This window comes from Ovis canadensis, chromosome Y (genome assembly GCF_042477335.2).
Source record: "Ovis canadensis isolate MfBH-ARS-UI-01 breed Bighorn chromosome Y, ARS-UI_OviCan_v2, whole genome shotgun sequence".
NCBI lineage: Eukaryota > Metazoa > Chordata > Mammalia > Artiodactyla > Bovidae > Ovis > Ovis canadensis.
In genome coordinates this window covers 7,511,939-7,536,479 of record NC_091271.1, presented here as the reverse complement: position 1 = coordinate 7,536,479, position 24,541 = coordinate 7,511,939, and the positions used below count along the sequence as shown (strand labels likewise).

Genomic DNA, 24,541 nt, shown 5'->3' with positions numbered 1-24,541 from the left:
TATGTAGCCTTTTTGATTTATTTGTAAAATAATCTAAGGCAGATTGTAAATACAACATTTACTGCTCTCTGAAGATAGTTGAAAAGTGTTTTCTCTCTTGTATTTTTAGGAGCATTTTCTGTATGTGAAAAAAGTAGATTTTCTGCTTTTATGTAATATAGTTTTTAATGAATTTATATTAAAATAACAATAAGCACATTACATTAATGAGATATAATTGTATATTTAGCACATATCTGGGAATGCTTACGTTTAAAATTGGATCCTGTAGAGTTATTTTAATATTAAATTACTGCTGTCATTTAGTCACTAAGTCATGTCCGACTCTTTCGACCACATGGACTGCAGCACCCCAGGCTCCCCTGTCCTTCACTGTTTTCCTGAGTATGCTCAAATTCATATCCATTGAGTTGGTGATGCCATCCAGCCATCTTATCCTCGGTTGTCCCCTTCTCTTTTTACCTTCCAATCCTTTCCAGCATCAGTGTCTTTTCTAGTGAGTCAGCTCTTTGCATCAGGGTATCGGAGCTTCAGGTTCAGCATCAGTCCTTCCAAAGAGTATTCAGGTTGGTTTATTTTAGAATTGACTGGTTTGATCTCTTTGGTGTTCCTAGTGACTCAAATTTTCTAACACCACAGTTTGAAATCATCAGTTCTTCAGCACTCAGGCTTCTGTATGGTCCCACTCTCATATCTGTACATGACTTGCTTGAAAAACTATAGCTTTGTATGGATCTTTGTTGGCAAAGTGATGTTTCTGCTTTTTCATATGTTGTGTAGGTTTGTCATAGCTTTTCTTCCAAGAAACAAGTGTCTTTTAATTTTGCTGCTGTGGTCTCCATCCACAGTGATTTTTGGAGCCTAAGAAAATAAAGTCGGTCACTGTTTCCATTTTTCCCCCATCTATTTGCTATGAAGTGGGACTGGATACTATGATTGTAGGTTTTTGAATGTTGTTTTAAGCCAGCTTTTCCCCTTTCTATTTCACCTTCATCAAGAGTTTCTTGAGTTACTCTTTACTTTTTGCCATTAGGGTGGTGTCATCTGTGTATCTGAGGTTGTTGATATTCCTCCCAGCAATCTTGATTTGAACTTGTGTTTCATCCAGCCCGGCATTTCTTATGATGTATTCTGCATATAAGTTAAATAAGCAGGGTGACAGTATACAGCCTTGACCTATTCCTTACCACTTTTGAATTAATCTGTTGTTTCATGTCTGGTTGTAACTGTTACTTCTTGCCCTGCATACAGGTTTCTAGGAGATACGCAGGGTGTTCTGGTATTCCCATCTCTAAGATAATTTTCCAGTTGGTAGTGTTCCACACAAGCAAAAGATGTAATAAAGTCAGTGAAGCAAAAGTAGATATTTTCTTGGAATTCCCTTGTGTTTTCTGGGATTCAATGGATGTTAGCAGTTTGATATGTGATTCTTCTTCCTTTTCGAAATCCAGCTTGTAAACCTTGAAGTTCTCAGTTCACATACTGATGAAGTGTAGCTTGAAGGATTTTGCTCATTACCTTGGTAGTGTTGAATTGAGCGCAGTTGTGTGGTAGTGTGTACATTCTTTGGCATTGCCTTTCTTTGTGATTGGAAACTGACCTTTTCCAGTCCTGTGTTCACTGCTGAGTTTTCCAAATTTGCTGGTGTATTGTGTGCAGCCCTTTAACCACATGATCTTACAGGATTTGAAATAGCTCAGCTGATATTCCATCACCTCCACTAGCTTTGTTCATAGTAATGTTTCCTGAGGCCCACTTGACTTCACTCTAGGAAGTCTGACTCTAGGTGAATGACCACGTTATTGTGGTTATCTGGGTCATGACAATCTGTTTTGTATAGTTCTTCTGTGTATTCTTGCCACCTCTTTTATTTTTTTTAAATGGATTACAACTTTATTTGTCTAATCCAGAATCAAGTTACTTAATAGAGAGACATAGGGTGGTGGGAGGCTGACATACATAGCCCCATTTACACTGGCAGCTTCAGGGTGCAGAACATCACTCCTGTAAGGGTTACTGTACCTTTTCTTAATCTCTTCTGCTTCTGTTAGGTCCTTGCTGTTTCTGTCCTTTAATAATGAACACACTCTTCTGACACATGGCACTGTATGTAAGTTAACTGTATACTGTATAATGACTTTCTTAACATATTATCAAGTGGCTATAACAAATTTAGTTGGCATCCACTGTTGCTTAAAGAAATTTTTTTTGTCCTTTTGATGAGACATATGATCTGATGTCTTAACTTTAAAGTAAACTCTACAGTGGTGTTAACTCTAGTCATCATCACTGTTGTCCATTATATCCCCAGTGGTTATTTATCTAACAACTGTAAGTTTATACCTTTTGATCACCTTTTCCAATTCTCTTTCCCTATTTCGCTTTTTAAAAAATGCTTCTTCCTGTGTTGAAATAAAATTTTGTATTATATTTAGGAATGGATACAGCAGAACAATATCTTATCCATAGTCTTGCGAGATAGTCTTCATCAACCTCAGTATGTAGAAAAGCTAGAGAAGATTCTTCGTTTTGTGATTAAAGAAAAAGCTCTTACGTTACAAGATCTTGATAATATCTGGGCAGCACAGGTAAGGAATTTAAGATGCTGTTTTATTTTTTAGAAGCAGAATACTAAAAATTAAGTATTTTGTGGTACTCATTATGTAATGGTATGTGAGTTTCTTGATATAAACAGAAATCTTGCCAAGAATATTTTTATTGAAAATTAAAAGAATTGTTTTTAGCCAATAATATTTAAAAAATAAATTTCTCCCATTATGACACCCTCTCATAAAGGGTGTAATTGTACATTATATAACAATTATATATAATGTATAGATTTACAACAATTATATCTTCTGTGAGGTTTATAAGTTACAGATTTCACATTTTTCTCTGAATTATGTAAAGAAAAAAATGTTACAAGAGTGGTATTACTATGTTACTTATAAAAACTTATGATTATACTAGAACATTAAAACATTTTCTCTTTTTTTTTGGCTGCACTGGGTCTTCTTTGCTGTGCAGACTTTCTCTAGTTTCTGAGATTGGAGGCTGTTCTCTTGTTGCTATGAGTGGGTTTCTCATTGCAGTGGCTTCTCTTCTTGTGGAGCACAGGCTCTAGGCACATGGGCTTCAGTAGCTGCAGCATGTGGTGCCAGTAATTGTGGCCCCACAGGCTTAACTGCCCGGTGGCATTGGGATCTTCCTGAATTAGGAATTGAATCTAAATTGATAAGGGGATTCTTAACCACTGAACCACCAGGAAATTCCTGGAACATTTAAACTTTCCGTGAGGATAAATAATTGGTTTCTGAATTATTTCCATGAGATAAATACATTTTTGGTTTCTGAATTATTAATGTATAGTTCAGTTACCTCATGACAAGTGTTCTTGATTGGTCATGTGGTAAGTACTAGTAAGCTCTGGATTACAAAGTTTATTTTAAAGAGAACCCAATGAAATGTTCATTTGCGATTATGGAGCACTTAAGTTTCAATTTTGAAAGACTCCCATTATTTTGCCTTATTTTTTCTTAATTTTATTTTGAAAAATTCTGTCATAAACTTGCCTATGAATTCCTGGAGCTTATTACTACCTATATCAAGAAATTGAGTATAAAATTTATTTACATAAATGGCATCTTTAAAGCATTTAGAGTGTTTGGAATTTAATTTATATCTCTAGATTAAGCAGGTATTTTACCAACTAATAGAGGTTGATGCAGTAGAGGTTGTTTCCTATTTCTGTTCAGATTTGTGTGATATGAGTTTGATTTTATTTATATCATAAATAAATACTGTTATTTTGCTTTTTTCACCAGGCAGGGAAACATGAAGCCATTGTAAAGAATGTACATGACCTTCTGGCAAAGTTGGCTTGGGATTTTTCTCCTGAACAACTTGATCATCTTTTTGATTGCTTTAAGGTAGAGATTCAAATAGTAAAGTACCATTTTCAAATTAGATTTAATTAGTTAGATGTCTTTTATGTTGACCAGTATACTTACTAACAAATTTTATTAAGGAATCTCTGAGAAAGAATTAGTTTGTTATGTGTTCCAATCAGAATTTAACAGTTTTTATTATAACTTTCTTCACAAATACAGAAATAGCTGTTTTTCTTTTAGGTTTAGTTTCCTCTGCCAATTATTGATTTTGCCTTTTTTCTTTCAAAAATTTTTAATCTTCATCCACTGTGGGTTTGTTTGTTTGATTGTTGGCTTCACTGGGTCTTTGTTGCTTTGCATGGACTTCTTATTGATGACTTCTCTTGTTGTGGAGCTTGGGCTCCAGGTCCGTAGCCTTCAGGCTTGTGGGTTCTAATGTGTGTATTTGGGTAGTTGCGGCTTTTGGGTGTGGGGAATCTCCCCAGAGCAAGGATTGAACCCATGTTCCCTGTGTTGGCAGGTAGATTCCCATTCCCTGAGCCTCCACAAAGTCCTGATTTTATTCCAGGTTAATGTAAATTACAGAAATGTAGGGAAATATTATCTGAAACATGAACCAAATGTGGAGACAAATAAGACACTAAAGCAGTTTTGTTCTGGGCTGATGTATATAGGGAAATAGGAATAAGATTTAGAAAGAAGTTTTAAGAGACTCATATATCGGCACTGGTATATTTGGGCACTTGATAATGATGTTTATTTATAGTTGTTAAAATTGAGGATTTATGGGATCAAGAGCTTAAAATTAAAATCATATTTTATCGTTCTTGAATGAATATTCTAGTAACCATATCCCTTAGAATTATAGGATTTCTTACTGAAAATAACTGTTGCATTTAGGTGACACCTTAAGTTGGTACAACATCTTGAGAAAACAATTTGGCATTATCTGTTAAAATGTAGGTTCTTGTGTCCTACAACAGAGCTTTTATGTTCATGAATGTATTCTCTGGAGAAACTAATCATACATATTCCACAATACGTGTTTGATAATGTGTTTGTTAGAATTATTTCTGTTTATTCTAAGTTGGAAGTTTCACATGTTGTGAATAGTAAAAAGATAAATCAGATGTGGTCTAACCTAATCGTTGAATGCTACATGTCAGTGAAATTAATACATTCAGAGCTGTTAGTGGATGAATCCACTAATGTGAAGAAATCTTTTGTACATATTTTTAAAAAATCCATTGAAGTGATTCACCATTGAACATAAAATAAGCATTGGGAAGTTGTAAATACTCTAAAACTTAATTTCAGAGAAAACTTCTGAAATATTTATGTCGGAAATACTAGTCATGATGACATAGAATGGAACGGCATCAGGTCTCCTTTGAATTCAAAGATTTTCAAGATGGTCTGACTATAATTGTAGTAATTCAGTTATGGAGTATTCCATTATTCCATTAATGCACAATTCCAAAGTGCATTGCTACTTTGGCTTTCCAGGTGTTCACTGAACATCTGTTACTAAGTAAGAAGCATTAGTTTTTGAGTGGTTGATAAACAAGGTGATAATTCATATAGTGTTGCATTGTTTTTTTTTTCTTTTTTAATATATTTATTTTAATAGGAGGGTAATTACATTACAATATTGTATTGGTTTTGCCATACATTGACATGAATCTGCCACAGGTATACATATGTTCCTCATCCTGAGTCTCCCCTCCCACCTCCCTCCCCATCCTATCGCTCAGGGTCATCCCAGTGCACCAGCCCCAAGCATCCGGTATCATGCATCAAACCTGGACTGGCGATTCATTTCATATATGATAATATACGTGTTTCAATGCCATTCTCGCAAATCATCCCACCCTTGCCCTCTCCCACAAAGTCCAGAAGACTGTTCTATACATATTGTCTCTGCTGTCTCGCATACAGGGTCTTAAAGATGTTACTAAAAATGCCTTAAAGGAAGCACGGAGTATGGGTCTGTTAGCAGTTGTTTACAGTTGGTAACTAAATGATCCTGACATATCCTCAGTTAAAATAGTTACTCCTTACTGGAATTCTTAGTTTTTGTTTTCTGTGTGTTTGTACTGATTTACAGTCCTGTGGTTACATAATTGGTACTTTTTCACAGTCTCATAAGTTTGAAATTCTTTCTCATTGAAGCACTAGTCTTCATAATTTTTCTTAGTCAATAATAAGACTGAAGATATTTTTATATGACCTGTTTGCTTTTCCTGTTTGATTGTTTTCCTTTTTTTTTTTTTGGACTCCTAAGAATTTCTTTGTATATATGATGCTTGATTCTTGTCAGTGTTTTAACAGTATTTCTCAGTTTTATTAGCATTTTTTTGCTAACTCAGTAGCCAAACACGTGGACTGTATGGTTACCTTGTATGTCTTTATTATCTTTACCATACTAGTGGAGGTAAGTAATATCCCAGTGGTTCTGATTTGCAGAATCAATATGTATAGAACAGTCTTCTGGACTTTGTGGGAGAGGGCAAGAGTGGGATGATTTGTGAGAATGGCATTGAAATACGTATATTATCATATATGAAATGAATCGCCAGTCCAGGTTTGATGCACGATACTGGATGCTTGGGGCTGGTGCACTGGGATGACCCTGATGTATTTATGTATTTAGTGGTCATTTTTATATCTTTAAGAAATTCCCTTTTAAATCATATATTTGTCTCTGATTTACGAGTTTCTTGTACATTGTATACAGAGTCCCTTATTATATTATGATTTGCAAATATTTTCTTTTTGATAGTTATTCACTTTCTTGATGTCATTTTTGTGACACAAAGTTAATTTTTTTTTGTCCTTGTGAATTTTATATTAAATGAAGTGTTCTAAAGACCCATTATAAAGTGTATCATTCAGTGAGATTTTGTACATTCATGGTGTTGTGCAATCACTGCCTTTGTCAGAATACAGAACATAGTCATCATTCCTATTATTTCTCTTTCTGCCCTTCCTCACCCTGGAAACCAGCAGTCTACTTTCTTTCTCTAAAGATTTACCCATTTATGATAAGAGTTATTAAATTTTGATGAAGTTCAGTTTGTTTATTTATTTATTGGAGGGAGGATTCAAAAAGTGCAAAGGGTCTGTAGTTTTGGTTTCATATTTAAGAAATTATTGTTTTATCTGCAGTCTCAATTTTTGAAAATGTTTTTAGCTTTTATCTTAAGCTTATAATAAGTTTTGAATAATATTTTGTGTGTAGTGTGAGGTGGAGTTCCAGGTTCATTCTTCTGCATTATTTATTCTGTTTTCCCAGCATTTGTTTAAAAGACTTTTTTTTTTTCTTTTTTTCTTTAATGGCAGTATCCTGGTTTTTGTTTAAAATCATGTGATCATAGTTGTAAGGATTTATTTGGGGCTTTGTTTTATTTTTCGTGAATGCATATGTTATGCCACATTGATTAGTGCGACTTTATAGGAAGTTTTTTTCAAACTTCAAAAAATTATAAAGTCATTTTGGCTATTCTCAGGTCTTTTGAAATGACTTAAAAATTTAGCATTAGTTTGTCAGCTTCCTAAAAGAAATTAGCTAGGATTATGTTAGGCAACTGTAGTTCAGTTCAGTTCAGTTCATTCGCTCAGTCGTGTCTGACTCTTGGCTACCCCATGAATTGCAGCATGCCAGGCCTCCCTGTCCATCACCAACTCCCAGAGTTTACCCAAACTCATGTCCATTGAATTGGTGGTGCCATCCAGCCATCTCATCCTCTGTTGTCCCCTTCTCCTGCCCCCAATCCCTCCCAGCATCAGAGACTTCTCCAATGAGTCAACACTTCACATGAGATGGCCAAAGTACTGGAGTTTCAGCTTTAGCATGATTCTTTCCAAAGAACACTACAGACAGAGCTAGTAGAGGTGATGGAATTCCAGTTGAGCTATTTCAAATCCTTAAAGATGATGCTGTGAAAGTGCTGCACTCAATATGCCAGCAAATTTGGAAAACTCAGCAGGGGCTACAGGACTGGAAAAGGTCAGTTTACATTCCAGTCCCAAAGAAAGGCAATGCCAAAGAATGCTAAAACTACTGAACAGTTGCACTCATCTTACACACTAGTAAAGCGATGCTCAAAATTCTCCAAGCCAGGCTTCAGCAATACATGACCCATGAACTTCCAGATGTTCAAGCTGGTTTTAGAAAAGGGAGAGGAACCAGAGATCAAATTGCCAACATCTGCTGGATCATGGAAAAAGCAAGAGAGTTCCAGAAAAACATCTATTTCTGCTTTATTGACTATGCCAAAGCCTTTGACTGTGTGGATCACAATAAACTGTGGAAAATTCTGAAAGAGATGGGAATACCAGACCACCTGACCTGCCTCTTGAGAAACCGGTATCAGGTCCGGAAGGAACAATTAGAACTGGATATGGAACAACAGACTAGTTCCAAACAGGAAAAGGAGGACATCAATCCTGTATATTGTCACCCTGCTTATTTCACTTATATGCAGAGAACATCATGAGAAACACTGGACTGGAAGAAGCACAGCTGGAATCAAGACTGCCGGGAGAAATATCAATAACCTCAGGTATGCAGATAACACCACCCTTATGGCAGAAAGTGAAGAGGAACTAAAAAGCCTCTTGATGAAAGTGAAAGAGGAGAGTGAAAAAGTTGGCTTAAAGCTCAACATTCAGAAAACTAGGATCATGGCATCTGATCCCATCACTAGATGGGAAATAGATGGGGAAACAGTGAAAACAGTGTCAGACAGTTATTTTTCTGGGCTCCAAAATCACTGCAGATGGTGACTGCAGCCATGAAATTAAAAGATGCTTACTCTTTGAAAGGAAAGTTATGAACAACTTAGATAGCATATTCAAAAGCAGAGACATTACTTTGCCAACAAAGCTCCATCTAGTCAAGGCTATGGTTTTTTCAGTGGTCATGTATGGATGTGAGAGTTGGACTGTGAAGAAGGCTGAGCACCGAAGAATTGATGCTTTTGAACTGTGGTGTTGGAGAAGACTCTTGAGAGTCCCTTGGACTGCAAAGAGATCCAGCCAGTCCATTCTGAAGGAGATCTGTCCTGGGTGTTCTTTGGAAGGAATGATGCTAAAGCTGAAACTCCAGTACTTTGGCCATCTCGTGAAGAGTTGGAAGAGACTCTGATGCTGGAAGAGATGGGGGCAGGAGGAGAAGGGGATGACAGAGGATGAGATGGCTGGATGGCATCACTGACTCGAGGGACATGAGTTTGAGTGAACTCTGGAGTTGGTGATGGACAGGGAGGCCTTGGCGTGCTGCAAATCATGGGGTCGCAAAGAGTTGGACCCGACTGACTAACTGAACTGAACTGAACTGAGGATATTTTGACAGCAGAATTTGTTCTAATGAGGTTTGATTGATTTCCTTTTAATGGATCACACTTTCAGCATCAGCCAGGTAGTTGTTTACTAGACATAAATCCCAAAGAATTTGTACTGCATTGTGTTTTGTGAAATTTCTGTAATTTTATAGTGAAGTCTAATTCATTTGCTCTAAATTCTGTGAGAGTTAGATGACAGGGATTTTGATTGTCGTGCAGATTCTTTTCGTGTGTTTGTTTTGGTTTTTGGTTCCCTATGTATGTTCAGCTCTTTTACCATGCGAGAAAAACTATCTTTCTTCTTGCCTGCGTTAGATTACTTTTGCATCTTTGTCAAATATCAATTGGGTATATTTGTAGGGTACTGTTTCTAGGTTCTCTGTTTTGTGTCATTTTCTGTCCCTATCAATATTACAGCTTTTCTTAGTGTTTACATATCAATTTTGCAGTCAGGGACAGAGATTCCTCTCATTATATTTGTCTTTATTCAAAATTATGTATTCTATTTCCTTTGTCTTTACATGTAAAATATTAGCACAGTTTCTGTCTGATACAGTGAAAATATTGCTGGGATTTTTCAAATATATTAAACCTGTGTATCAATTTAGGGAGACTTAATATTTTTGCTATCTTCAGTCTTCTGTTCCATGAAAACCATATTGCTTTTCATTAGAACGCTGAGTTCCTTCTTCTGCTTCTGAACCCTGTAACAATGTTTTATACTTAAGAATATAAATATATTTTCTGAAGCAGTTATAGATATTCCAGTATTTCTGATATTCATAAATTGATCACTACTATATAGAAATAATCTGTTGTGTATACTTACATTCTGTGATCTTAAATACAGTAGTCTTTAAATTTTCTCCTCTGAACTTAAGATTTTTTTACATATAAAATCATATGATCTTCATGTTTTTTTCTTATTTTTTCCTAAATGAATGTTTTATTCTTCCCTTATATCTAGAATTTCTTATCCAGCATTGCCTTCGACAGATATTAAAGAGAAAAAATATTCATGTTTCACTAATAATAATGATAACTGTGTTTTTTAAGATGTCTTTCATCAGAATTGAGAAAGTTCTACTGTTTCTTTTTTCTCAGTATTTCTGTCATAAATAGATGTTAAATTTTGTCAGATTTTTTTCTGTATTTATTAATATGATTGTTCTTCTTTCTTATTGTTAATGTAGTGGGTTATAGTAATTATTTTTCCTATATTGAATCAGCAATCCATCCCTCCCTTGCCGATGGTCATATCCTATTACTCTATTGTTTCTGAATTCCAGTTTCTGGTATTATGTTGAGGATATACAAATCTGTATTCATGAGGGATTGGTCTGTAGTGTGGTGTGTGTGTACATCAAGGTATTCTTCTGTAAAATAAATGGGAAATTGTGTTCTCCTCTTTACTGGAAGAATTTATGTACAGTAAGTGATAAAAGTGCTAGGTAGAAATCTTCCATGAAACTGTCTTGGTCTATTGGTTTGTTTCTGGAAATTTGTAAATTATGAATTTAATTTTTCATTAATTCTGCTACAGTTATTTTATGTTGTATGAGTTGTAGTAATTTGTGTTTTTTTCAGTCGTGTAGTTCATATCATATAAATTGTCAAGTTTATGTTTGTTGTGTTGTTTCTTATTCCCTATTATCCTTTCTGCAGCCTGGATAGTGATATATTTATTATATTTTTAATTTTAGTAATCTGTGTATTTTTCTTTTTGCCTTGTTCTAATACTGGAAGTATGTTAGATTCTTCGAGACTGCCAAGTTTTTATTTCACTGTCTTCTCTGTTGTTTTTCTGATATACTGTACCCAGAGTAAACAAGAACCACCCATTCTGAGCTGGAAACGACCCTGCTAATTTACGACCCTGCTAATTTCATATGTATGATTTTTACTGCTCTAGGTACCTAATCCAAGTGGAATCATATAATACTTGACTTTTAGTATCTGGTGTATTTCGCTGACTGTCATGTCCTCAAGATTCATGCATTTTGTAGTATATATCAGTTTTTTTACTTTTTAAGTGAATAATTTTTCATGATATGGATATGCCACATTTGATTATGCATTCTTCCATAGATGGACACGTGGATTGTTTCCACATTTAGCTGTTGTGAATTAAAATGGTGTTGTGACTGTGGGTTTAGAAATGTCAGTTTGAGACCTTGCTTTCAGTTCTTTTGCATACATGCACAGAAGTGGAAGTGCTGGATCATGTGGTAATTCTATTTTTAATTTTTTGAGAAACTAGTGTACTATTTTCTGTAGCAGCTGTACCATTTTACATTTACACCAGCAATACACAAATGTTCCACATTCTTGTTGATAGTTGTTATTTTGTATTTCTGAAAACAGCCATGCTTATACATATGAAGTAGTTCCCCATTGTAATTTGATTTGCATTTCTCTAATCAGTGGTGTTGACCATCTTTCGTGTGCTCGTGGTGCATTTATATCTTCTTTGGAGAAATATCTCTTAAGTTCTTTGCCCATTTTTGAACTAGGGTGTTCTGTTGTTGAGTTTTAGAATCTCTTAATGTATTTTGTATCTTTTTCCTTAATGTATTAGGTATCTTTTTCCATCTTTTTATTATATAATTTAAAAGTCTGCAGTGGTAGAAGTCAAGTATAAACAGAGATTTTGCTGCTTCTGCTATTTAATCTTCTTTTTGAATACTGTTTCCTCAAATGGGAAGTAAATTGTGTTCTTGGTGTGTATATGTGGGTGTAGTGAATTGACCGTAATTTATTAGAGTCATGTATAAAGCTGTTATGACCTAATAATACATGTCTAAACTGATATTGATGTGATTTTTTTTTTCCTAGGCAAGTTGGACAAATGCAAGTAAAAAGCAACGTGAAAAGCTGCTAGAGTTGATACGACGTCTTGCAGAAGATGATAAAGATGGTGTGATGGCACACAAAGTGTTGAACCTTCTTTGGAATCTGGCTCATAGTGACGATGTGCCTGTAGACATCATGGACCTAGCTCTCAGTGCCCACATAAAAATACTAGATTATAGTTGTTCCCAGGTATGTGAGTGCTTCTTTGCTCTTTTTTTCTGACTTTTCCCCACAAATAGGATATCTTTGTTACAGAATAATTCCATTATTCAATCATTCCACGAGTAATATTTAAGGATTGTCTTAACTTACATTGTCATATAAGTCCTTTCCTCCTCTAACATTTTTCGCAACAAATTCTTACATCATTCACTGAACATTTTCGCATATTGTTAGAGGGTTTATACAGATGAAACTCATTATAATAATATTATTAACTCATTATAAAATAATACTGATGATGCTCAAATGAAATTGTGATTCACTAAAACCAATTATTACTTTGAAAGTAAGGATAATTAGATTGTTTTGCTCAAAACAGGTTTTGCTTGTTTTTACAAGTTTGCTCAAAAACAGAGGTTTTCCTTGTTAGCAAGTCATAACAGCTTCCCTGCATTTATCTTACGAATGTAAGTTTACTAAAGTCATAGATAAAAGGACTAACCGGTAAATTATACCAGATTTTTAGAAACAAACTTACCATACTACATTGTTCAACATTTAAAAGTTTCCTTTCTGTGAAAACATGTGCCTGTTTTCCATTCATGTAATTATTTTCCTCTTCCATTCTGTTTGTGTGTTGATTTCTTTTTATTCTTAGGAAAAAGTGGTGTTTGTTGACCTTTTTAGAAAAAAAATAGACCAACATTACACGCACATATAGTAATACTTGAGATCGTATGTTTTGCCTTTTATTATTAAGAACTTTATAAAACAGTTAAAATTCAGTGCTCACAGTGCTTCAGTGTTTTAAAAGTCAGATTTTTTGTTAATGTTCATGGGCTTAGAATATACCATATTGCAGATATATCTGGATCCATGGAACACTGACTCCATAGTAGTTCTTTACAGTTTAGAATTCATGTGATAAGTTCAAATGAAAAACATAGTGAAAGTTTTATTTCATTAGATTATTAAAATTACATCATTTTTATGAGGCTTAGCTTAAAAGTTTTTCTACTTTTTATTCTCAAAGTAATTTGGAGGTAGATTTATTTTAAACATTGGTCTTTAAACCATAATTTTGTGTGTGTATAAGGATCGAGACACACAAAAGATCCAGTGGATAGATCGCTTTATTGAAGAACTTCGCACAAATGACAAATGGGTAATTCCTGCGTTGAAACAAATAAGAGAAATTTGTAGTTTGTTTGGGGAAGCACCTCAGAATTTAAGGTAAGGCTTTTACTTCAGAAAATTATTTTATTTTTATTTACCTTATGTTGAAAACAGTGTATCAGTAATAGCAGATTTTAACAAAAATGAGAGTGGGAAAACAGTAAGCTTAATGAAGTTAAGATTTCTTGATTATATTTTCCTTTACATTTAGTGACAGTTAATTTATCCAGTTTATGTAGCAGTTAAGTATGAATTAAGATACTGCCTTCGCACTTAGTTCAGAATTATCCCAATTCCAGCAGATATTCCAGATATTATCATGGGCTGGGCTTTCTTTATCTCCCTTCTTATTTCATCTTAACCTTGTCTGCCAATTCCCCCCTTCCTTGGCTTTATACACATTCTTAGTTCCATATGATTGTGTTTCATGCAGTCTTTAATATATTCTTAACTGGTCTACTCTGATATATTCTCAGTATTTCCTAAAAATTAATTTTAAATTTCATACTAGTGAATAGCATTTTCTAAATTGGTGTGGCAGGGTTTTACATTTTCTTGAATTTTTAATAGTTAATTCTCGAAGATAAAACTAAATGAGATAAATTATAGAAGACCAGTCTTTATTTATTTTTTGATCAGTCTTTATTAAAAGATATTTTTTATTCTATTTTGGCTAGATTTTCTTAAATAGCTAATTTTTTGCATTTGTACTTGATGCTAAATTATTATATGATGCTAAGTTATCATATGTGAATATTGATATTAAGTTACTTGATGCAAAGTTATTACAATAATTTATCCTTTTATATTCTTGCAATATATGTTGAGTTAATGAGAGGAGAGAAGAAGTAGCATTTAGAAAGCTCATTGCAGTGGCAGGAATACTCACAGTACAATCAGAACTCCTGTTAGTGAACTCCAGTGTTGACTGAGTTGTGTGATTACTCCAGCTGTGTGATCTAAGAATGCTTCTCCAACATTTAAAAATATTTTTCTTGTATTGTGATTGCCAAGATCCTTTATAACTTAAGACTTGTTGTGATTATGTATATAAACAGGATTTCTGTTTAAAAGACTTATTTGATGCTGCTTTTATATTTTTCAAGTTGTATTTTTAATCTTTTTTGCCCCCCTAATGGTGAAATAATTACATGAAATTAGGAAATTCTATGGAGATAAATAACTGTAGGAAATATTGAAATAGTGTAATAATACTTACTTGTGAGGCTGTATCTTTATTGTTTGATCTCACATTCATACATACCTTTCGTCTTTTATCAGACATATCCTTTTTTATATTGCTTTTATATGCAGTACTATACTCTGCTGACTTATCATTTGGTCAGTAGATGTATAACGATGTGACAGTTGATTGATTTTGTTGAAAATGCAGAACCAGAAGGGAACTAGGTATCTTTCTGGTGGTATCCATAGGCAAGTCTGGCTACAAATACAGTGTACTAGAGTGAACCTCCATGGCTAATATCCTTGATAATGTAAATTTGCAGCTAACTCCACAGTAGTTGTGCTTTGACATCAGTATCATGTAAGATTAGTATCTTGGGTGAAGTGGAGAATACTGATAGATAGTTTTCAAGTAAAAGCATTAGAATAAATATTTATGTTTTGAGGCCATAGGTATTCTCAGATTCCTTAATGTTTTGTACTTATAAAGGAGACTGTTGACTAAGTTTATAACAACTTAGGTTAAAATATTTTAACCTTTTAAAAGTAATAGTTAGAAATTAATATCTATAAGCTTTAGCAGTGTTCATTTGCCTGATTATACTGTTAAGTTCTTCTCGTTTTAGTCAATCTCAGCGAAGTCCCCATGTATTTTATCGTCATGATTTAATCAGTCAGCTTCAGCACAATCATGCCTTAGTTACTTTGGTAGCAGAAAACCTTGCAACTTACATGGATAGCACACGACTATATGCTAGAGGTATGTATTACGGACTGAAATTAGTTTTTGGGGTCAACATGGCCTTCTTCTCTATATTTTGTTTGTCCTCATGTTAATATAATTAGATATGACACATTTTTAAAAGGATGAAGAAATGGAAGTGAATAGGTTTACAAGCTTTACAGGGCTCTTTGACAGGTGCTTGTCTGTCTTCCTGCTCATCTTTGTTAAATTGATTTCTTTCCTTTTGTACTTTGGAACTTTATCTTGTACTTATAGATAAAGTTGTTAATTTTATAAGTTGTTACCTATAAGTTGTTGTGGTTATTACATTCTGGGTGTACTCCTTTTAAACTTTTTCTTTCTTAACTGCTTTCACTTGTAACTGCTTTACAAGAAAAACTAATTTTCCTATTGCCCATTTTGTCCAAGCTGATTGTTTATATGTATAAGTTGTTTTTAGTTAAATTGATGTTTTCAGTTCTTTAAACATCTTGATTAAAATGTTACTGGATTAGTGATCTCTATGTTTCGCTGGTTCTCATAATAATAAATTATTTAAATTTTCTATGGATAAAATTTTCTGTGGTTTTCACAAAACTTTTCAGTGTTTGGTCTATGTGAGGCTGCCTTTTTAATGCTTTAGACACTAATTCCACTCTTAATTTATTTCACAATTTATCAGAAACACTCTGCTGGAGCACAGAACACTCTGTTAACTTCTGCCTCTATAGTATAATACCAGATTTTTAGGATAAATAAAACCTTAGCCACATTGTAGATGCAGTTTTTTATATTTGAGTATGAAGGAGAAAAACTTGCCCTTGTTCATTGTTGAAGATAGGATTAGCTTAGTGTTGAAATGAAAGTCCTGCTCAATTAACAAGATGAATTAGGGTGTGTAAAATTCAGTCACACATTTAGTTTTTCACACAAAAGTGTGGATATTTGTAATAACTCATCATTGGAGTAGAATGATAGACTGTGTATGTGTCTAACTTTAATGCTTGTAGAGTGTAGTGTAGTTAAGTAATTCAGTGTTTGTAGACAAGCGTTGCTAATACATACGCATCCATATAAGGTACATAAGCCTGTTGGAAAAATTCAGTCACTCTTTAAATAACCTGAATGATCACACTGAATTATATCATATTTTACTTATCTGTCCATTCTAGCCTTAGTGCTAGAAAAGCAATCAAAGAATCAGGTACTAAAATGGTCCCACTCAATGTATTTATTAGATACCAAACTTAATTATTAGCAGAATGTTAGGATGGGAAAGACGCTGTAGGCATAAAACTATATTGTTCATTTTCTCTAGCAAAAGTACCCCAAATCAGCAACATACATAAGAAATTTGCATGTAGTTCTCTTCACCTATTCTTCAGTTAGAGTCCTCCTACATGCTGCTACTGCTGCTGAGTCACTCCAGTCGTGTCCAACTCTGTGCGACCCTGTAGACGGCAGCCCACCAGGCTCCCTCGTCCCTGGGATTCTTCAGGCAAGAACGTCGAAGTGGGTTGCCATTTCCTTCTCTAGTGCATGAAAGTGAAAACTGAAAGTGAAGTCTCTCAGTCGTGTCCGACTCTTAGCAGTCCCACGGACTGCAGCCTACCAGGCTCCTCCGTCCATGGGATTTTCCAGGCAAGAGTACTGGAGTGGAGTGCCATTGCCTTTTCCAATATGCTAGTTAAGACCTTTTCTAAAAGTCCAGTCAGCTATATATTTAACTGGAATTTTTATTCATTTTTGTGAGAATTACTGTGTTATTTTAATGTCAGTGACATTAATTGAAGCCAGAATTGCTAGTACAGTGAGGTGGAGCAGGTGTGCATTTCAGCCTCACTTGTATTATATATTCTATTTAGTCACATTACACTTGTGCTCTTGAGTTAACTCACTTTCATGATCTCAAGAATGTCAACATTCTTCTCTAAATCTTATTTATATTGCCTCTTTACAAGTTTTATCAACTGACTAGATTTAAAACCTAACATCACTTCATAGCTGTATAACTTGTAAGTTAAGTGGTGAGGATTTATCATATCTGTAAAATGAGGATAACAATAGTTACAATTTAATGGCTATTCTAGAAGTAAGAGTTAATGCTTGTTATTAGATTGGTGCAAATGTAATTTCAGTTTCAGACCATGAATTTTAAGTCATAACTAGGCTCAAACACATCTTTATTAATCAGAATAGTAACCATGATAGTCAGCACATTTTGCCAACAAGGAATGTTTATTCCTATAGCTTAAAAATCTGTACCTCAGGATTTGATACACACTTGAAAAGCATTTTCTACCTACTGTTGTTTGTGGAAGCATTTTCCCTTTAAAAAGTTGTCAAGATGCTTGAAGAATTGGTAGTTGGTTGGCAGGGGAGTCAGGTGAATATTGCAGATAAAGCAAACTTTGTTGCCCGCTGTCGGATGCTATGGAGAAGAATTGGGTGCTTTCTGTTGCCCATTACCAGCTGCAGCTTTTGCAGCTATAGGTTCATCTCATCAGTTTATTGAGCTTACTTATCAGATATGATGGTTTTGCCAAGATTCAGAAAGCTGAGCAGATCAGACTGACAGTAATAGATCATCAAACATTGACCTTGACCTTTTTTTGTGTGTGTGCAAGTTTGGCTTTGGAAATTGCTCTGGAGCTTCTTGGGCCAACTGCTGAGCTGGTTGTCATATAATATCCACTTTTCATCTCATGTCACAATCCAGTTGAGATATGGTTCTCTATTGTTGCCTGGAGAAAAGATGACACTTCAAAACTGATTTTTTGAATTTTTGGTCAGCTCAGAGACACATGCTTATGGAGCTTCTTCACCTTTCCACTTTGCCTCAGATGCTGAATGACCATACAGTGGTTGATGTTGAGTTCTTTGGCACTTTGTTCTGTAGCTATAAGAGGATCAGCTTCAATGATGACTGTCAGTTTGTCATTGTTAACTTCCAGTAGCTAGCCACTGCGTTGCTCATCCTCAAGGCTCTAGGGCCCTTTGCAAAATTTCTTGAATCACCTCTGCACTGTATGTTTATTAGCAGTTCCTGGGCCAAATGTATTGTTGACATTACAAGTTTTCTCCACCGCTCTATGACCTATTTTGAACTCCAGTAAGAGAATCACTCATTTGCTTTTTTTTGTCTGACATCATTTCCATAGTCTAAAATAGATATAAAATGAACAGCAAGTAATGTCACTAGCAAAAAACCATAAGAAGTATGCACTTAAAGAATGTATAACATCCTTTAAACTTGTCAGTGGATTCCAGTATCAAATGACAAAGTTCAGCAATTCAGAACTTTAGTTACTTTTGCACCAAACTACTAGAATTTTGGCTAGCACATAGCAAGCTCTTGAAACTTTGTTGTATTAATGAGTTTCTGTGAGTTAATTGATTATCATTTGCTTCTAACCTTTTCCACCTTAATATACTATCTGTGTTTCTTACTAGTGCTCTTTAGCAGTTGATCTTTAACTGTAGGGACAAAATTATTTATTAAGTTCTATGATTATGATGTACAACTAAAAATGTGACAAACCTTTGTGATAGCTTCTGTCTAAGAAGCCTATTGCATGGATCTAAAGCATATGACAGTGGTAAGCCACTCCAGTACTCTTGCCTAGAAAATCTCATGGACGGAGGAGCCTGGTAGGCTACAGTCCATGGGGTTGCTACTAGTTGGACATGACTGAGCGACTTCACTTTCACGCATTGGAGAAGGAAATGGCAACCCACTCCAGTGTTCTTGCCTGGAAAATCCCAGGGACGGCGGAGCCTAGTGGGCTGCCGTCTATGAGGTCGCAGAGTTGGACACGACTGAAGCGACTTAGCAGCAGCAGCAGCAAAGCATATGACAAAATATGCAATAGGATATTGTGAGATTCTTTGCAGTTCATGGATTTTTTCTGAGTTTCATTCCAAGAGTGGTTTGCATTTGCCATGACTACCACATCTACTAGGGATTTTTGGTTTTGGAAAAATAATTTGTTAGGGCATGGTCTTATGACTTTTACATGTGAAAGGTAAAAATGAGCTCTTTTTTAGGTGAAATTATGCATCAGTACTCCCATGAATCACAGTTGAAGAAAAATTTCTAATGTTCATCAGCAATATATAATATCTCATGTAGTTCATTAGAAGAAATATCCTTTGTGTTGATTTGAACTTAATGAGAATTTTATGGGTCATTTTTCCCATTTCTGAGCAAAGTTTATAGGATTTATACTGAATCATAAGACCAGTGGAATTCAGTTATGTTCTTGTTTTCTAAGGATTGTCACTTTGCATTACCTCTTTTTTTTTTTCTTTGTTTTTATCATGATTGGCTATTTTCAAGATCACCTACCAAAAAAAGCAGCTTCTTTAAAAGTCATTTCATAACCATGCTTTGATAAAATATATATTCTATGGTTTTTGATCATTAATGATTCTTACTCATTTCTACCTGTGGGGCATTAAGTACTGTTAAATATTTGTATGTTCTTACAAAGTTATTTCTTTGGAGAAATAACTGTTTCTAGGACTGCCACAGGAAAGAGTAGATACCTCTTCAACAGGAAAGTGTTTTTAGAGAATCATATTGCAGTGTTAAAAATGAGTCCCTTCTCAAATTAAAATAATGATACTGTGGATGATAGCCTGAATTTTCAATATATGAGTCCATTGGTTCACAGTGATATAAATGTCAGATTATAAATGTAGGAAAACATTGTCAATAATTAAATAAGTGAAAGTTTACTGAGGATTAGAATACTGACACAGTATCAAACTTCTCCCACAAATTATTCATTACAGAGAGAAAAGTTGTAAGTGTTTACTGGTGCAGCTTGGAAGAAACGCCTTAACTTAAATTAATATCATTAATGGTATAAATTGACATCTTGACTTATGTTTAAGGAGATACAGAAAAAGATACTGAACTGGGAAAAGGAAAACAATAAACAATGTTACTGAGATAGTTAATGAAATTTTAATGTATGCAATAGTTAGACAATAGTCTTTAATTAATCTTAAAATCAGGTAAGTACTATGGCTATGTGCTTGTTATCAGGAAATAAACCTAATTTTAGGGAGTCCCTTTAGATGGTTCAAAAAGTGATTTAAAAGTATAAAAAAAGGAGGTCCTGATAAAACGAGTAGATTATGAACAAGTGGATTATGTGGGCAGAAAATAATTGTATTATTTGACACTTGGAATTATATTTTTAAAAACGCAAAGTTATACCATGCTTTCTACTCATGTGTGTATTTGTGTGACTCCCTCTGCTTCCTCCTGCCCCAGTCCTGCCAAGTAAGCACACACAAAGAAGTTTTCAGACAGAAGTCTCCAAAGGATGAAAAGTGGCTGAAGTGGTGGTATAGAGTTTAGTCACATACTTCAGGATCAGTGCTCTTTGAATACCAAAAAAACCTCATATATATAATAGAGAATAATTTTTTGCAGTTTTGAAGGCTAGACCCTTGATGTCCCAGCAATTGATGAGTTGATAGGGCTACTAAGATTTTATAACCGTTGATAGATGTTCATGTGTCTAGAAGTGCCAAGCAGTCTTTATATGCGGCCTTCTTTCCCAAATCTGGGCTTCCCTGATAGCTTAGTTGGTAAAGAGGACCCCTGCAATGCCCGAGACCCTGGTTCAATTCCTGGTAGGCAAGATCCACTGGAGAAGGGATAGGCTACGCACTCAAGTATTCTTGGGCTTCTCTGGTGGCTTAGCTGGTAAAGAATCCACCTGCAATGTGGGAGACCAGGGTTCGATCCCTGGGTTGTGAAGATCCCCTGGAGGAGAAAGGAAAGGCTACCCACTCCAGTGTTCTGGCCTGGAGAATTCCATAGACGGTATAGTCCATGGGGTTGCAAAGAGTCAGACACAGCTGAGTGACTTTCACTTCAGTTCCCAAATCTAGTCCTAAATATACCTCTAAACATTCCCTTTGTTCTTCTATAACAAGTCACCATTGTACTTCTGAATCAGGTTTTTCTGATATGTAAAATATTGATGTTTTGGTGATCTTGGTTGCCTTTTTCAATTCCAGAGTTAGCTCAAACAATTAGAATTCTTTGCCTTTATTACTGACCATCAGACTTCTCTGGTCCAGTGGTTGAGCACATGCCTGTCAGTGAGGAGACGCGGGTTTGATCCGTGGTGTGGAAGATCCCACATGCCATGGAGCAGCAAAGCTGGAATGCCACAACTACTGAAGCCTATGCACCCTTGAGTCCGAGGTCTGCAACAGGAGAAGACACCACAATGAGAAACCCACTCATGCAACTAGAGAGTAGCCCCCACTTACCACAACTAGAGAAAGCTTGCATACAGCAGTGAAGACCCAGTGTAGCCAAAAATAAATAAAATTTTTGAAGTAATAATAAGTTCCAAGAGATGCATAATTGAGAAATACCAGTACTTGCGAATTTTAAAATAAGCACCTTTGATTCCTGACTGGTTGACAGCACTGTCTGAGGCATTTATTATTTCCAGTGTCCTCTGTTCCATTCAGACCAGTTAGCTCATTTTCAGGCAGTGGGTTTATTCAGTCTTACTTCATTTGTGATTTTTATTTGGCTTAATACTGGGTTAAACAACCTGATGAGTAGTTCTTAAGACAGGCTTATAAAACTCATGGTTTAGTTGGGTTCTACATTTTTTTGAGGAAGCATCTTACACACAAAAACATTATAGTATTTTTAGAAAAGTGTGTGTTTTGTTTTTTTTCCTTTGATTTCTTATGGACAGATACTGAGAATTTTTCCCATAGTATATACTATAAGTACTTAACAGTTCTGTATTTAAGAAACCAAGACTTTTCAGCCTAAACCTTACCAACATACATATTTGTGGTCAGAATGAGAGACTAGATTTATTTTGATTTGTTTTATTTTATCTAATATTCTAGGCATTCATAGTCTGTTGATTAAATAATTGTTAACTTTATCAGATGCAATTAACAACTGTTTCTTTGTTTGGTTAATGCTCTTATTGATGTTGTGTATGCTAAAATATGGAGAAGGAAATGGTAACCCACTCCAATACTCTTGCCTGGAAAATTCCATGGATGTGGGAGCCTGGTAGGCTACAGTCTGTGGGGTTGCAAAGAATTGGACATGACTGAGTGACTTCACTTTTTTTCTTTCTCTAGTTCTTTTTGAGAATGAGATGGCAACCCACTCTAGTGTTCTTGCCTGGAGAATCCCATAAACAGGGGTGCCTGGTAGGCTGCAGTCTGTGAGGTTCCAAAGAGTCAGATGTGAGCAACTAACACATACACACACACAGGATAATTACAGTTGTTATATAACAGAAGGGAAAGTTAAGGGGATAAAATCATTGAATTTTCTCACAGAATTGCTATGAAAAATAGAGGGCTACTGTGTTGGAAAATTATTTTTGATATCACATTGAACAGATCACACTTTGCTTTTGGCTATGTAAAAAGCTGCAGTTTATTTTTGTGGGGAAAACAGATACTTTTAAATATATCTGAAACCTATTGCCTATTAACAAGTGATTACTGGATTCTAAACTCTTTTGGTTAAAGTCAACAGTGATACAGATATGCATGTATAATACAAAATTTTTGTTAATTTGCAGACCATGAAGACTATGACCCACAAACTGTGAGGCTGGGAAGTAGATACAGTCATGTTCAAGAAGTTCAAGAACGGCTTAACTTCCTTAGGTTAGTTTTATACAATTAGTGGTGTTTTCTTATAAGGCACATATGAGGAATGCAAGGATAGTATTCTTCACAGCTGAGTCTTTTTTTTTAGGTAGCTATTTCATTCTCTGAGTATTTTCCCACATAAGAACCATGGCCAATAATAGGTAATGTAACATTTCCTATGTGTTCATTACTAAATAAATGTTATTTATTGGCTTAGCTTTAACTTTATCCTTTTATTGGATTTTGAAGAAAATACATTTTAAATTTCAGAGTGGTGCTTATTTATGTTATTAATTAGATTTTATTCTTCATATATTATCATACTTTAACCTATTGGATAGGAAAACAATCAGCCAGGGAATATTTTCATTAATGCTGTCATGGGTAGTAACAAGAACAGGGTGGTTGGTATATGTGTGTGCTTTGTTTATACTAATAGTAACTGATAAAGGTGAAGTAAGCTTGTATATAATAAGATTATTCAAGATGGGAATAAGGAGAAATAGCCTGTTTTTTAAGTCAAGCTAACATTAAATTTGCTCAGTAATGTTTGGCTTTTAATACTATGTGTACACAGGTTCTTGGTTTTTCACAAAAGTTTGTATTTTTATTTTAATATATATTTACTCTTGGTAGTTTTCTCTTTAGATTTATGATGTTATATGCCATATTTCTTTTGCCAAGCCATGTAGTTATTTATGGGAAAATATTTCTATTTGCATACCTATTTTCCAGGTCAGTCTATAGCTACTGCTGACTGAAAAACTAATCACAATCTGAAAGTAGTTACTTTATTTGGTGGGAAGGTTAAGGACTCTGTAGCTCAAAGTAGGCCTGAGAAAACTGCTCTGAGGAAGCCCATGGAATCAGGCTATATATATGTGTGGGCAGTCTGAACATCAGTGATTATTGCTAAGTAGTAAGGAAAACCAGATATCAATCTATGCAAACCTCTGAACTCATTTAATTCATTCCTTTCATACATACCTCAGCTATCTGGGGCCAAATCCTATTTCTTGTCACATTAAGGGATGGCAGGTATGGCAGATGGCTGCTTTTGATATATTGTAGACATTATGTTTCCTTTTGGGAACCCTCATTCAAATTTGTTGTTCATTCACTCAGTCATGTCCAAATCTTTGCAACCCCATGGACTGCAGCACACTGGGCTTCCCTGGCCTTCACCGTCTGCCAGAGGTTGCTCAAATTCATGTCTGTTGGTGTTAGTGATACCATCCAACCATCTCATCTTCTGTTGTCCCTTTTACATCCTGCCTTTACTCTTTCCCAGCATCAAGGTCTTTTCTAGGAAGTTGGCTCCAGGCATCAGGTAGCCAAAATATCGGTTTCAGCTTCAGTTGTCGGTTCTTCCAAGGAATACTAAGGGTTGATTCTCTTAGGATGGACTGGTTGGATCTCCTTGCAGTCCTAAGGACTCTCAAGAGTCTTCAGCACCGCAGTTCAAAAGCATCAATTCTGCAGCCTCTTTTAGGGTCCAGCATCAAATCCATGCATCACTGCTGGAAAAGCCATAACTT

The 24,541-nt window shown here is 35.1% G+C and overlaps 1 protein-coding gene across 5 annotated transcripts in view; it reads left to right on the top strand.

Annotated features, from left to right (window-relative positions):
- The window catches only part of LOC138431423 (ubiquitin carboxyl-terminal hydrolase 9X), a 141,587-nt gene that overhangs the window by 46,882 nt on the left and 70,164 nt on the right, over nucleotides 1–24,541 (top strand). For 3 of the 5 annotated variants that reach the window (XM_069573565.1, XM_069573563.1, XM_069573567.1), the window contains 6 exons: nucleotides 2,436–2,588; nucleotides 3,825–3,929; nucleotides 12,071–12,277; nucleotides 13,347–13,483; nucleotides 15,223–15,371; nucleotides 22,931–23,018. In XM_069573565.1, coding sequence (XP_069429666.1) covers nucleotides 2,436–2,588; nucleotides 3,825–3,929; nucleotides 12,071–12,277; nucleotides 13,347–13,483; nucleotides 15,223–15,371; nucleotides 22,931–23,018 — 839 coding nt within the window. The remainder of the gene's footprint in view (nucleotides 1–2,435; nucleotides 2,589–3,824; nucleotides 3,930–12,070; nucleotides 12,278–13,346; nucleotides 13,484–15,222; nucleotides 15,372–22,930; nucleotides 23,019–24,541) is intronic. The other 2 variants (XM_069573566.1, XM_069573564.1) reach the window with 1 other exon arrangement.